The sequence below is a fragment of the Pinus tabuliformis genome, chromosome 3_2 (genome assembly GCF_031772625.1).
Source record: "Pinus tabuliformis cultivar Carrire ecotype Pingquan chromosome 3_2, CPIR1, whole genome shotgun sequence".
Classification (NCBI taxonomy): domain Eukaryota; kingdom Viridiplantae; phylum Streptophyta; class Pinopsida; order Pinales; family Pinaceae; genus Pinus; species Pinus tabuliformis.
This window is the reverse complement of record NC_142302.1, coordinates 16,740,281-16,756,493: the sequence shown is the minus strand read 5'-3', so window position 1 is coordinate 16,756,493 and position 16,213 is coordinate 16,740,281. Positions and strand designations below refer to the sequence as shown.

General features: G+C 37.0%; 1 protein-coding gene across 1 annotated transcript in view; it reads left to right on the top strand.

The window, feature by feature from the left end:
• Positions 1 to 15,827, top strand: part of LOC149179579 (uncharacterized) — a 63,997-nt gene extending 48,170 nt beyond the window's left edge. Inside the window, exons 4-5 of the mRNA XM_089413588.1 lie at positions 13,937 to 14,386; positions 14,579 to 15,827. Coding sequence (XP_089269714.1) covers positions 13,937 to 14,386; positions 14,579 to 15,827 — 1,699 coding nt within the window. The remainder of the gene's footprint in view (positions 1 to 13,936; positions 14,387 to 14,578) is intronic.
• Positions 15,828 to 16,213: the final 386 nt, after the last annotated feature.

Genomic DNA, 16,213 nt, shown 5'->3' with positions numbered 1-16,213 from the left:
AGGCAGGTTATACGCAAGTTCACTATGTACCAAGTCGCGTATATACGCAGGTTTGCTATATACCAAGTAGGGTATACACGCAGGTTATACACGCAGGTTCTATATATACAAAGATGCATATACACGCGGGATTGCTGATCAAAAGTCGCGTATGCGTATGCATGCACTTTCATGCACGGAAAAGCGCATACATGTGGGAAAGCTTATTTTTTGGTCTGTGGTATTTAGACCTATGGTTTTGGTCCTTGGTATTGCGTCCAAAGTGTTGAACCCAGGTATTGGGTCCCTAGTATTGGTTCTCAATGGTTTTGGACCATGGTATTGAGTAAGGCCTAAGACTATAAAAGGAGAAGAAGATCATTAGGCAAATGCATTGAGAAAGTCTTGAATATCTGATGAAGTATGAAATCCAGTATGAAAGTTATGAGTTTATGATGCATTGCTTGATCTGAGCTAAGGAGGAATCTCACCGTTTGATGGAGAACAAGATCTAAGGATAGATCAGGATCTAATGGCTTGGAATGAATCATCTCTATTCGGTTTGATCTTGTTTAGTCTAGATCTGTATACTGATGCATGTAATGTTCTGTGAATGTTATGTTTTGGGTATGACTGATGTCTGGAATAGCTGCAAAGCTCTGAGTTAATATTTGCAGATGTGTATGCGGGTTAGCTTTGGTAAAAGCGCGTATGTACGCGGGTTTTTTCATCATAGTAGCGCATACATTATGAAGTATGATATTTGAAGTTGCAGTTGGGTCTGATTGTTATTGCAGAGTCTGTTGTCTGCTCTATGTTCTGGTGACTGTGTTGTTGACAAGGTTTCAGTGTTTCAGTGATTCAGAGATTAATGATTCTAGTATTGATTGATTTTGTGCTCCAATGATATTGATGGGTCCAGTATGAAAATTGGATGAAACGTGGCCTTCAGATTATTGTGTTGTGCTTCAGGAGTATCCAGTCTGAAAATTTATGAAACTTGGTACCTGGAGGAAGAAAGAGAAGGTTGTATCCTTCTATAGGTCGGCACCTACGTAATAGTACATCAGCTAGTACAAGAGCTAAGGGGGTGGTAGCTCCCTTCTAGTAGCAGCTGGAAAACGAGTAAAGATTGGAGCATTTCAGTAGGCCGGCACCTACGTACTAGTAAATGGGTCAGCTACTACAAGAGCTAAGGGGGTTGTAGCTCCCTTCCAGGAGAGTCTGGAGAATGAGAGAAGGTTGTAGCCTTCTGCAAGTTGTAGCCTGTGTACTGGTAAAGGACTACACCAGTACAGAATCATTGTAAAAAGAAGTTTCTAATTGAAAGAAGATAGAGACATATTGCAGCAGGTGGTTTTCACCCTCATTGGGTTTCCACCTTATATCATGGTGTTCATGTGTGCTTCTTGTGTTTGATGATCTGTTATGTTTTACTACAATTTCTTACTATTCATATGGATAATGAAGTTCTGATGCACTAACTAAAGATCAACATTTAATGGATTAACTGAATCATAAGTTTTTTGGATATATGCTAGTTGCATTAGACACAGTTGCGTATACACGCAGGTCCCATTAACTGAAGTAGCGTATATGAATCTTAATATGGAAATGGAAAAGTTTTATTGATTTGATAATACGGATTCACCCCCCCCCCCCCTCTTAGTGTTATTCCTAACAATTGGTTTCAGAGCAGGTCTTTTTGTAGAAGCTTGATCGCTTGAAGGAGATCCGTAGAACAATTGGAAAGAAGCTTAAGAAGAAAGCACCTAAGAAGAAGAATACATCTCAGAAGAACTATGACAGTGGGAGCATTGATTGGGGAATATGTGGAAGAAGCACTTCAAATTCAGAATCACTTCAGAATGAAGATGAACAAGATCTATCATGTATGAATTTGTTATCCTCTGGTATCCATCCATGTGAAGATATTGAAAGTGATAGCAAAGCAACTGAATTTACTCTTATGGGTGAGCAAGAAAGATATCAAATAGAGGCAGAATTTAAAAGGCTAACAGACAAAATTAGAGATCAACAAGATCTATTGAACAAAAGGGAATGTGCCTTCAAGGAAGTAGCTACCAAAATAAAAGCTTAACTAGAGGAAGGTAACAAGGTGAGGAAGCTATTCAAGGAAAAATATCAAAAGTTGCAGGATGTAGTGACATCATTAAGAAATGAAAGAAGCACAACAATAAAGAAACTCGGAGATAGATCCAGTTACTATGAAAGGCTTGAAGCTACAGTCCTCTCGCTAAAGGAAGATCTTGAAGAATCAAAGAAGCAGAATAAAGAACTACTCCAAGCTCATGAAAAGCAAGAAAATGAAGTTCTTGATCTAAGACATCAGTTGGAAGAAGGAAGAAATGTTGAAGAAAACATGAGGAAGCAGTATCTTGAAAAGGAAGAGCAACATCAGGTTGAGGTAAATATTCTAAAAGATAAATTAGAAGAAAAATATAAGCTCTTATGATTTCAAGATAGTACTAAGATCTTGGATGATATTCTTAGTAGTCAAAGATCTCCTGCTATCAAAGCTAGTCTTGGTTTTTATGAATCTGTTGAAGATGAATCTATCTCACAAGGAGAGGTAAGGAACTCTAATGTAAAATCTAAAATAATCAACAAGGAGATGAGAGGAAAACCCCATCAACAACCAAGGAAAGAAATTCCTTAAAGAAAATCTTTTACTCCTCCGATGAATAATGTTGAATGTTATGTATGTCATAATCTTGGACATGTTGAAGCCATATGCTGAAGTAGAATGGTTCAAGACCATCACACAGAAAGAACATCACGTTCCAGGTACTTTAAGGGATATTGCTTTGCTTGCAATATGTTTGGTCACAGAGCTGTTGATTGCTACAGAAGAAATATGAAACATGTGAGATGTTATGCATGTAACAAGCTTGGACATATAGCTAAGGAATGCAGGAACAAAGTACGGGCACCATACCGAAAGGAGAAAACATCATCACACTTGAAGATATGGAAGAAGAAGGAAGTACAGTCAGAAAGATGTGGCACAACACAATATACAGACATAACAGACTCAGAGGGAGCTGAAAGTATAAAACTTCAGTGTCCTAAATCTCATACGCAAGTTTCATAAAGGGAAGTCGCGTATATACGCAAGTTAGTCAGTGCACAGTCACGTATATGTCAGTTTGAAGAAAAGCAGTGGGATAGGTTAAGAAAAAGGCTCTGATATGATTCAGTCCATCATTTGCTCTGTTTGATAATGGTTACAATCTGCTGATGATGTGTGGAAATGCCTTGACACTTGTAAGATGTCTTAAAGTGTTTTGATCCTAAATTAATGATGATGATGCCTTGATACTTCTCGCTGATATATGCATGATCATATCTGTCATTAATCAAGATGGCACAGGTTCACGGGGAGCATATGACCTAATAATGCATTGTTGGCATTATGGTTAGTAGTCCTTGATGATAATGATTATATGGCTAAATGATACATCTTGCTATGATATGGTTATGACTTGTCCATGACAAAATCTCATATGATTCTTGGGGTTATGTAGTTGATGTTCAGATCATATTTGTGGATTGATTCTTTGATGGTGCGGAGAAGTGCAAAGCTTGAATACAATTGATGATGAGTCACTCATATGTTGTTGTCGTCATATGCATAAAAATCATATAATATATTTATGATGCATGATTCCTATAGTTCTTGGCACTCACATGGATGAGGATTGTTGTTGTTGATATCAAAAGATCTTGAGCTCTAGATACATAGTGCTATATACAATATGTTGGATACATGGAGTTGCATTTTTGTAGATCTTGATGAGATGACTATGGTGTTATGATAAGTTGATATGCAGACATACCTTATTACAGGACATTTACAGGTTGCTGATCTGGAAGTGCTTGTACGCGAGTTTTATGAAGAACATCCGTGTATATACGCCTGTTTCTGTGGATACAGTCGCGTATATGTTGGTTTGATTTCAGGAGGAACAGGTGCAGAAGGAGAACATGGTTGTTGATCTGAATGATGACTGACAGATGCTACTGATGACTCTCATAGAATTGTTTTAAATATTTCGTCTCTATTTCATGTATATCTTTTCTTATCAAGGTCATGTAACGGCCTATGTTGGTTTCCCCACCATGCCTGGGATGAATAATGTAATGTACTTATTTTTCATATGTAAAATTCTGGTATATCCCCACTTGGTTGAGAGATGGATGTGTGTATGAGTCTTTGGTGATAGGTAGGTCATTTATGATGTATAGAGTCATGTTCTTCTTGTAGAACATCTTTTTGCAGACCTTGCTTACAGTCAGGGGGAGCATGAACAACACACTTCAACAAGAGCAGAGCTTTCAGCATGTACTCAGAGGGAGCATGGTCAGATTCGTACACTTTGGCATATACAAAGGGGAAGCACATTCAGAGATTTCAGCAGGTACTCAAGGGGAGTATGGACAGTAGAATGTTTATCAAGGAAAGAGAATATCTTGGTCCGCCCTTTGCCCTTGATGTCAAAGGGGGAGAGTGATTTGGTGTTGTTGCCATCAAATCCAAAGGGGGAGATTGTTGGCATTATGATACAAGTGTTGTCCTTGATGGCAAGATGACAGATTATAGTGTAGCAGGTCAGTAGCAAAGAATTGATGATCAGACTACAAAGAATGAAGAAAGATGAGTATATACGTAGGTTCACTATATACCAAGTTGTGTAGATAGGCAGATTATACACAGGTTCACTATGTACCAAGTCACGTATATACACAGGTTCGCTATATACCAAGTAGGGTATACACGCAGGTTCTCTATATACAAAGATGCGTATACACATGGGATTGTTCATCAAAAGTCGCGTATGCGTATGCACGCACTTTCATGCACAGAAAAACGTGTACATGTGGGAAAGCTTATTTTTGGGTCCGTGGTATTTAGACCTATGGTTTTGGTACTTGGTATTGTGTCTGAAGTGTTGAACCTAGGTATTGGGTCCCTAGTATTGGTTCTCAATGGTTTTGGACCATGGTATTGAGTAAGGCCTAAGACTATAAAAGGAGAAGAAGATCATTAGGCAAATGCATTGAGAAAGTCTTGAATATCTGATGAAGTATGAGATCCAGTATGCAGGTTATGGGTTTATGATGCATTGCTTGATTTGAGCTAAGGAGGAATCTCACCGTTTGATGGAGAACAAGATCTAAGGATAGATCAATATCTAATGGCTTGGAATGAATCATCTCTATTCGGTTTGATCTTGTTCAGTCTAGATCTGTATACTGATGCATGTAATGGTCTATAAATGTTATGTTTTGGGTATGACTGATGTCTGGAACAGCTGCAAAGCTCTGAGTTAATATTTGCAGATGTGTACGTGGGTTAGCTTTGGTAAAAGTGTGTATGTACGCGGGTTTGTTTCATCGTAGTAGTGTATACATTATGAAGTATGATTTTGAAGTTGCAGTTGGGTCTGATTGTTATTGCAAAGTTTGTTGTCCGCTCTATGTTCTGGTGATTGTGTTGTTGACAAGGTTTCAGTGTTTCACTGATTCAGAGATTGGTGATGCTAGTATTGATTGATTTTGTGCTCCAATGATATTGATGGGTCCAATATGAAAATTGGATGAAACGTGGCCTTCAGATTATTGTGCTGTGCTTCAGGAGTGTCCAATCTGAAAATTTATGAAACATGGTACCTGGAGGAAGAAAGAGAAGGTTGTAGCCTTCTGTAGGTCGGCACCTACATACTAGTACATCAGCTAGTACAAGAGCTAAGGGGGTGGTAGCTCCCTTCCAGTAGCAGCTGGAAAACGAGTAAAGGTTGGAGCATTTCAGTAGGTCGGCACCTACGTACTAGTAAATGGATCGGCTAGTACAAGAGCTAAGGGGGTTGTAGCTCCCTTCCAGGAGAGTCTGGAGAATGAGAGAAGGTTGTAGCCTTCTACAGGTTGTAGCCTGTGTACTGGTAAAGGACTGCACTAGTACATAATCATTGTAAAAGGAAGTTTCTAATTGAAAGAAGATAGAGACATATTGCAGCAGGTGGTTTTCACCCACATTGGGTTTCCACCTTATATCATGGTGTTCATGTGTGCTTCTTGTGTGTGATGATCTGTTCTGTTTTACTGCACTTGCTTACTGTTCATATGGATAATGAAGTTCTGATGCACTAACTAAAGATCAACATTTAATGGATTAACTGAATCATAAGTATTCTGGATATACACTAGTTGCATTAGACATAGTTGCGTATACACATGGGTTCCATTAACTGAAGTAGCGTATATGAATCTTAATATGGAAATGGAAAAGTTTTATTGATTTGATAACACTGATTCACCCCCCCCCCCCCTCAGTATTATTTCCAACATAGAGGACTATCTCATACCAGGAATTCCATTTTGGCGCCAACTAATGATCCAAGTGGAATAGGAGGGTGGCCTCCAATATCCACCTTGAGCAGTCCTCCCCCATTAATAAGCAGTGGTCCCCATTCTGTTGACTGCCTCCATGACATGGGAAAACTTTTACTAAACTTGGTCCCTTCCCTACTGCCATGTGGTCTACATTATGTATTTATCTTCTTAGGTCTTGACAGGGTAATATTGTTCCTTAATGGCATTTCATAAATAATCCCAAGTGGGTGCAGTTGAAAACAATGAGGAATCCTTCTCGTCCTTTTTTTTAGAGTAGGTTTCCCACTAGTCGTTGATGTGTGGGGTGGCTTTGAGAAGCGAAAAAGTAATATTTTCCCAATTGGAAAGGTCATGAACTAAAAAATATATTTCCAATAGATTCAACCATTTATCTATAGCATCTGTGTCTATTTGGCCCTCAAATATGGGAATATTGAAATTAACTTTTACCTTAAAAGGATTTTGCCTTAAGAGTATCTGCTCGATGAGACCAAAAAAGTCCCAAATGGTTTTTCCTATTTTTTTTAGCCTCCTCTTTGATATCTTCAAAACGAGGTGTTATGATAGCCAAATGGAGATCGTATGCCAAATTTATGACCCCAGGAAATTGACATACCAATTTACCCAAATGGGGCCCACAATTTTAGCACTTCATCTCCTAGGGTTAGATTTTTGCATGTTTAGGGTTTTCCATTATTTCTCAATAATAAATAGGCCTTGGAGCTTCATTGAAACATAGTTCAGAGGCATTTAGCCACCACATCTCTTCTCAGATATAAACTACCATCACGCGAGCTAGTTTATTTCCATTATGTTTGTAAGCTTATTTCACTATTCTATATTAATGAAATGAAGTGTTATTTCTACTTCATTTCTATATTTATGGTTATATATGTAATTTGTTGCATTCATGTTTAAGTTCGGATCAACTAGCCACTAAGTGACTAGAAGTAGAAGTCAATTCCCATATATGTCCATTACAAACGAGTGTCATTAAGGGACTGACTAGGGTTAATCAAGGAGTAAACCAAAGGTATAAACCCTCACTTGGAAGGGGTAAACTTATAAGGAACGAATACCTGACCTAGAGGAGGAGTCTCCATGTTAACTACTTAAAACAAGATGTACAAATCTATTTTCATCAATTGTAATATGAAAAACATCACTAATAAATCACAATGGACCAAATAAAAAGAAGTCAACAAATAAAATCACAATTTTTATCTTTAATCACTACAAGAAACCCTAAAATAGAAAACATGAATAAAATTCTGAGTGAACTGTTAGAAATAGAAGCTAATTGTAGGTTGAACCCATTCACAAATTTTGTCTAAGTGGTAGCCTTCATATGCTCAGTAAAAGCGAGAGGCTGACGACGAGGAGTCGTTGAGGCATTGGATTCCAGACAATTATTGTTGTAAGGACTAAGCTAGTAATCCCAACACATTATCATAAGGATATGATTTTTAGGTGTCACCACGAAGAAACAAACACATCCACTAACACCCCCGCGTCTCAAAAAATGCCAATGCAATAAAATCTTATCGATTAAAGGACACAAGAAACAAATTAAAAATAAAATAAAATCTGGTTACTAGAGAAAAATGGAGATGTTACCTATGGAATGTCATGCAAGCCAAAAGGGCCAAGCTCAATTAATAGCCCAAGAATAGTAATCACCCCAAGGCCAGATGCTAAAAATAAGCGAGGACATAGTTCGGTGATGCTCCAAGAGGAAGATGAAACGATGGTGAAGGAATTGGGCTGATTGAAATGTTCGAGATTAAAGGAGGGTTAGGGTTTCATGAATGATTTCATTTGTTGATCTTCGCCACTTTCATCCTGGCCATCCCAACCTTGCAACAGTGTTCACATCCTAACCATGTGAAACCACAGGTCATGGTAAGTTCTGATTACATGAGCATTTCTTTAGGATGGCTGCCATACACACTTAAACATTTAAGTAAGTCTATAAATGACAGATGGTTGAGAAGGAATGCAATATTAAAATGGTGTTATTAACACATAAACTGACCATGTGGTACAAATTGGTACATGTCACGAATCTGCAAAGAGAGTGCATTCAACACATGTCACAAAACAACTAGGCATAAGTGTCTTCCTCGGTAGTATGTGACCCTAGTGATTGCCATGTGTAAAATATAAAGGATTACAAAATCCTCCCAAAGGTTTCCTAAGGAGACATGGAAGTGATATTGTTGTAAGTACGTTAATAATACATCTCTAGGTTGGAAGAAAATAGACATTTGGAGACATAGGATTAAAATCCTTAGAAATTAGTTGTGGTATTCAAAATGTAATACATAGAGTGGTTTATTATTATTATACTTTACATTATAACTATTGAACAAGAGGTGGAAAATATAATTGATGCCTTTACATGATAATATGCTCCAAGGGCACTAGGAGATGCAAAAACAATTTTAAAATGTTATCGTGCAACCTTATGGTGTATTGGTAGCAGAAAAGATCATAATGAATATCGCACAAACACATACAACTATACAACCAAGGGTATATATGGTAGTCCATATATATATTGGAATTATGGTTGGATAGTTTGGGTGGGATACCTTTAGATTTGTAAATCCAACGAAAAGAAAAGACTATTATTTATTCCACCTTCATAAGTAAATTCCAATTTCAGCTAAATATGCATCATCACCTAAAGAGATAATAGTTTATGATGGATATAGATTTAAAAAAAAATAGTGAGGATTGACGAGGCGTGTGACAAATGGTATCAGAGCATAAGCTCAACTCTTGGACCTAACAGGCCCAAGGTAAAGATGAAGTACTATGATAGTACATAAAACGGTCTACAACAACGCTAACTTGTGTGTAAATTAAATTGTGCACAAAGTGATTCTTATTTAGAATGAACGGTTAAATACTCTATATGGTTAACAAAAAGGATATTCAATATTATTCAGCGAATAGATATTTTAGAATAAGATACGGATCTATTATACTTTCAGTAAACTAGGTTTATGGATGTTGTTTCTGAGAATTATTTCTTATTGTCACTAGTAAATGTAAATAGAAAGTCAGTTGGAGTAGAAATCTATATCACAAAAATTGCACCAATATATTAGATCAAATTAGTGGAAAGTAATCATGTGGAGTCAATTATGACATAAGTAACTTATTTGAAATATATGTGTAATGAGGAGCTGAGGAAATAATGTTTTTCATTGGGAATGCTAAAAATAACAATCAACTTAGCTCCTTAAATTGATAAAACATGCACATATGAAGAACTATAACTAATCTTCTTTAATAACCTTTGACGAACACTTTGGGAAAAATTAAAGGAATTTGGCAAAAATATATCGTGGAAATTCCTTTGAGCAAAGCTTAGTTTAGGGTAATTATCTGAGAATGTATAAGAGTATTGATCTCCTCTCTATCAATTGGACGTTGCATGAAAATATTAGAAGAAAAAGGGCAACTAAGATCCAAGAAATATTAGGGGTAATGAGTTGGATGTTAGCTCAATAGTTTAATGGAGACATATAGATGTAATCTTTTATCGGAGGATCAGAGAGATAAATTTAAAATTATATGAAATTACTTACAATCAAAAAGAGAAATACAAGTTGGATTTAACAAAAATCAGAATCAAACAAGTGACAAATTATAACATAAGTGGGCATGTTGAACATAGCACTCTTCGTCTTCTTCTATAAAAATCTGAAGGTGATAACTACTATTATTTTTTAGACTAAGGATTGTGTCTAATTACCTTTTATGAGAGTAAGAGTGGATTTGAGCAATGGTTTAGATAGCATTATAGTTGTACTAGGGTTAAGGGAGTGATGTATTACTATTTTAAATATTTATATGTACACATAAATTACTATATTTTAATCTAAATTGATTAAAGGTGTATTCCCCATACCAAGTTATTAATGCCTACAATTCTGAATGTTGTTGAGGTGATCATTTGGGACAAGTAAAGTAAGATATATAAAGCTGAAAAGCATAGAAATTCACTTAAATTAGTGATGTTTTGCAGAAAATATGCACCTTAAAGGGTAAAGGGTTCCAGAAATGCTTCTACAAGAGGAAAGAAGGTTTGGATATGCCTTGGATGCATAAACAATTCTATCAAAGATATGAATTATCATTCATTAAGGATAGAGGAGGAAAAGAATAATGGTAATCAACACCAAGAACCTGAGTTAGGATAATAAGTGGTAAAGAAAATTAGTAACCCTTCACAATTATGATTAAGGGTAATACATGGAGATCACTATAGGTTTTCCGAGAGGAATAAAGTAGAAAGGTAAGAACTAGAATTAGAAGTTGAAAGTACCAAGTATTGTTATAAACAATTGAGAAAAGTATTGTGGTTAGGAAGGAAGAAGCGTGTAATTGTCTATAAAATATAAGTCATTATAATGTATCTAAAGATAGATAAGAAATAATCTAAATTTTTGTCATACCAAAATAAAATATTAAATATATATACATAGAGGCATCAGAATCATGTTCCCTATAGGGTATGGTTCAATGAAAAGTAATGTGAACCTACCAACATCCATTGATATACCCTACCAAGAATGTACTCATGAGATACTAAAAATATACATTGAGAGATAAGAATTAAATGGAGGATATAAATTTCATTCAATACAATTCCCTCCAATTTTATTATGACCACATATTTTCAGAGATTCGTTAAACAATGTCTAAGTTCAGGAAAACATTTAATGAAGGATGAATGCTGGGTTTTGAACAAACCTAGTGAAGTTGAAGATGGTTATGTAGAGTAAAATGTAGAACCTAATTATTAGATATTAACTTTATATAATTGACCAACCAGGTAGGGTTCATCACCAAGAATAGAAGCAAACAATTCATATGAAATTCTATTGATGATTTCAAGATATATAAACACATGGGTGTGTTCAAACAAACAACGCACCTAAAAATGTAAAGGAAGAAGATTGATCAATTATACACAAGATTAAGTTGTTCATAATATTCCCCAAAGAACATGTGATATTGTTCATATTGAAAAACTTAATGTGTAAACCTAAAGAAAATAGTGGATGAGATGGTCACGGGAAAACAAGGTTGTAGATTGTGTAGAATAATTTTTTTGGATAAGAATTTAGATATGTTATGATAGCCCTAACAATCTATGTTGATATTGTAAACAATTTCCTCTCAATTTCCTCATACTTGTGAACTAGAGTGAAACAAATCAGAGTAGGCTTGACTAATTCACTTAGGAGAAGGATTAAGAATCATATAACCATCATGAGAGTGGCAGAGACAACAGATTTTCCTACATTTATGTATACATAATAAATGCATAATTGATACAATGATATAAAAATAACAACATTAAATTGAATGTTGCAAATGCTACATTAATTGATATTACCCTTGTGTAATGGATACAAAAATAATTGGGCAGCTAATGGTTCCAAATTATACTATGGAATCAATATCTTACAGTTTAAAATAAGTAGGAGTAGTTATGAATAAATACATCAAAGAACCCTTGTATTGCTACAATACTATACTAATGCACTAATCATGTTGGATGAATGTGGGTGGATAAAACTTCTCATTAGTGCATGTGAAAATTAAGGAGCACCTATTCAGTATGTATACAAAGATGCTAGAAGAGGAACAAAATATAAATGGAAGAATTTTCCTTCTTCAAAGATGAGTCATCTCACGAGATGAAATAACGTTCAGATTGTAAACATGAAAGACGAGAAGTATTTTCCTTTCGAAAAGATGAAATCTCTCAAACAACACAGAGTTTCACTTAGTTCTAAAACCGTACACAATCAAAAGAATGAGAACCATAGTAATCAATTAGTGTTTCTCAGTCATATTAAAAGAATTAGTGTTTCATGTCTTGTACTCAAGAGATAAGTACATGATAATTTGAATGTGATTGAATGAAAATGATGCATGTATAGTCAAGGGACACTATGTTGTATCTTCAACCATAAAGAGATCTAGTTGTGGAATCTAGCTATTACTCACGATAAAAGTACAAGAATACATGGAAGCAAGAATATGCAAAGAAGAAAAGAGTATCGAGCCATAATTTAGGAAAAAACAAATTAACAGCGAACACCCATGAGGTTATGTATAGAGGGGAAGGAGAATGTAATATCCCTCCATTATGGTAACTTTGTTATGGCTAGATTGTATGAAGATGGAAATATTGGGAGAAAAGCCATGAAAAATATCTGAATATATATTTCATTAAATTGAAAAATGGAACTTAAGTATTGGGATTATGGCTCAATTGTATGACAATGGAAATATTGGGAGAAAAGCCATGAAAAATATTGGAATATATATTTCATTAAATTAATAAATGGAACTTAAGTATTGGGAATGAGACACTTCGAAAAAAAGATTCTTACCAAAGAAGGATAAACAAAAATCTCAATAGAAAACGAGACTGGAATATTCTTTCATGAGAAGAATTCTAGAAGAAATTATAGATAAAATTATTAGATGGGAGAGAAAAATAAATTAGGTTTCTTAGCTGGAGAAAGATGCTAAGCTCGGATACGCATCAAGGCATCCTCAGAGAGAAAGGTGAGATTTTATGGAAAATCCTAGATCCACAAAAGATGGGCTCTAGTAAAAGAAACTTTATCATGAAAAGAAGATATTAAATAATTATTAAAGGGATCAATGAGGGATTTATCTTCTCCTTGGTAAGTACTCTAGGCTCAAGGAAAAGTGGAAGTGCATTTCATGGTAGGTGTGCTCAATAAGTACCAATTCCCATAATGAACTATGGTGAGGAAATCTATACTTTAGAAAGTTAAGTGAGATTATTTTCTTTGATGCATGCAAATATTAGAACATGTTTGATTATGGATGGTCAATGAAATTATTGTGATGTACATTAGCTTTACTGTTATTTGTAATGCTTAGGATGTTTTTATTTATCTCCCACATATAAATGGGTATATATGGTTAATATAAGAACTAACTACATGTAAATTGTATTGGGAGTACCCCTCGTTATCGTAGTAACCATATATACGTAGTATTTTAACCGCATTAAAGTTTGACCGAAATGCATCTAATTATCATTTATGGGTAGAATTAGTGAATTAGCTCACTGGAAATGGGAAAAACAAAACAAATTCATAGGTAGAATGTGGTTACCAAGTGTGGTGTGTCGGGTTCTTGTTACTGGGGTCAGCATTATTTTGTCAGACACGGATTAATATAAAACTCATAGGGTGGACATTGTATCGAACAACGAGCAGAAACCTGTACAAAAAGAATTATCGAAAGAGTAGGAGAATTTTTAGTGATAATAGTCACGTTGTAATTGAAATTACCGAGTCTTGAAAGTATTGGTTGTTAGAGTACTATGAGGTGTTAACATCGATCATTAATGGGTAAGGGGATCAACAGTAGTAAATACGTTCTACAATTAAATTAAGAGAGCCACAAATATTGGGAACTTTCTGCTAAAATATGCCTCACTAATTAATGGGCTATTGAAATTTTGGATTCACAGCCACCTTTCGTCCACTTTGATCACCCTTATCCCCAAGCAGGACGAGCCTGAATCCTTCCAGGATTTCCGCCCGATCTCCCTCTGCAATATCTTCTTCAAGATCATCACTAAAATCATCGCGGCTAGGATTAAAAGCACTCTGGCTACTCATCTCTCTTCAAATCAACACGCCTTTTTAAAGGGCCGAAATATCCACGATGCAGTGGCCTGTGCGCAAGAATGTCTGCACTCAATGTCTATGCGCAACTCCAGGGCGGCCATTCTGAAAATCGACCTGCAGAGGGCCTTTGATGTCTTAGACTGGGGATACCTACACTGTCTTCTAGCTAAAATCGGGATGAATCCAGCTGCCATCCGATGGATTATGGGCTGTGTACAAACAGTAAATTATGCCATTTTGATCAACGACGGCCTTCTCAGTTCTTTCAGGCCGAAAGGGGCCTCCGGCAGGTTTGCCCGCTATCGCCCCTCCTTTTTATCTTGGCCATCGATGCTTTAAGTCTCCATATCAACCATGCTGTGGACGTAAAAGACTTTTCTCAGGTCATGGTATGCAAACATATCCATATCTCCCATAATCTCTTTGTAGACAACATCCTCTTGTTCGCTATGCTGTCCAGGACTACATGGCTGTGCATTAAGTCAATCTTGGATCGTTTTCAAAAAGCCTCGGGCCTGGCCATCAATAAAGCAAAAACGTTTCTCTTCCATAACGGCTTGGATGACGCATTGGTATCGTGGATTGCTCCTTGGAATCGCATCCAGACTTCTGTCTGATGGGTTCAAGTACCTTGGTTTTCGCCTCAAAGCAAAGGCCTACAGGACTTCCGACTGGCGCTGGCTTATTGACCATTTTTTCGGCAAGATTGCACTGTGGGAATTCAGATCACTTTCTCTGGGCGGCAGGGTTGTGCTTGTTAAATCAGTGTTATCACAGCTTTCGGTTTTCTGGGGTCACCTCTATCTCCTTCCGGCCCGCATCATCCAAGCCATTAACAGTATCACAGCAAACTTCATATGGGGAGCAAATGCTGAAAGGCGTAAAATGCATCTCGTAAGGTTGGATCTCTTAACTCGGCCAAAAAATCAAGGCGGTTGGGGCCTGTTAGATATAAAACTCTTTGGGACTGCTCTTCTTTGCAAGACCCTCTGGAGAGGCATCTTCGGCACCTCCCCCTGGAGCGATATCATCCGCCAGAAATACCAACTTGGTCGCGGCATTGAGTTCTGGTTCAGGCTTCACTCAATTGGATTGCAGCACGGGTCTGCCATATGGCTTAGTTTCAGAAGGGTCCAGCATTACTTCCTCAGCAACCTCAAATGGCAAATCCACTCAGGCCGAAAGGTTCTGTTGGGCATAGATTCTTTTGCAGGTTTCAGGGGTTCTTCATCTGTTCCTTCTTTTATCCTTTTCCATCTTCACAGGGCTGGCCTGTTTTCATGGGACAGAGTTATCAAAGAATGGAGTGGCTCCTCTCCAGTGCTCATGGATGCTCCCGACGTTGGTATTCCTCTGGATCTATCCCCTCAATGGGACTTTCTCAAAACCTCTCTCCTCCAGGGCGGTTTTGCGCGTTCTGCGGATGATGACCATTTGGTCTGGTCATTATCTCCTTCCTCCTCTCATGCAATTGTCAAGGATATTTACATGGATCTTATAGCACTCTCAAACAGAATGATCAGCAAGCGTTTTCCAGCACTCTGGTGGAATCTAGGCTGCCCCCTCAAAGTGACCTTATTCACGTGGTTGGTGTTCTCAAACAAAAATCTGACTTGGGAGTCCTTGCGAAAGTGCTCTCGGCATGAGCCTAGTAGATGCGCCCTCTGCAAACTGGAGGAGGAAACCAATTTTCACCTGTTTTTCAAATGTCCTGTTTCCCAACAAATCTAGTCCGAACTTGCTCAGCTCTTCTCTTTCCGGCACCTTTGTTTCATTTCAGTTGAGGCAGCTTTTGCATGGTGGGGAAGACAAATTGCCTCCCTTCGTCCTATCCTTCCCATCGCTTTATGGAGCCTCTGGAAATGGAGGAATACAAATTTTTTTGAAGACTCATCTTTCTCCTCCATATATGTCCTGTCTCTTTTCTTCGCTCTCTTTTCTCCATGACCGCTGATGCTGATCCGTTGTGGATTTTTTGTTTATATCATGGCTGGCTCTGCTCTCAGCCCCTTTTGGTTCTCTTTCTTCATCCTCAGATGCTATATATTTTGATTATCAGTTTTCTCTCAGGCGATCCATGCTACAAATCCATCAGATCATCAGATCTTCTATGTCTG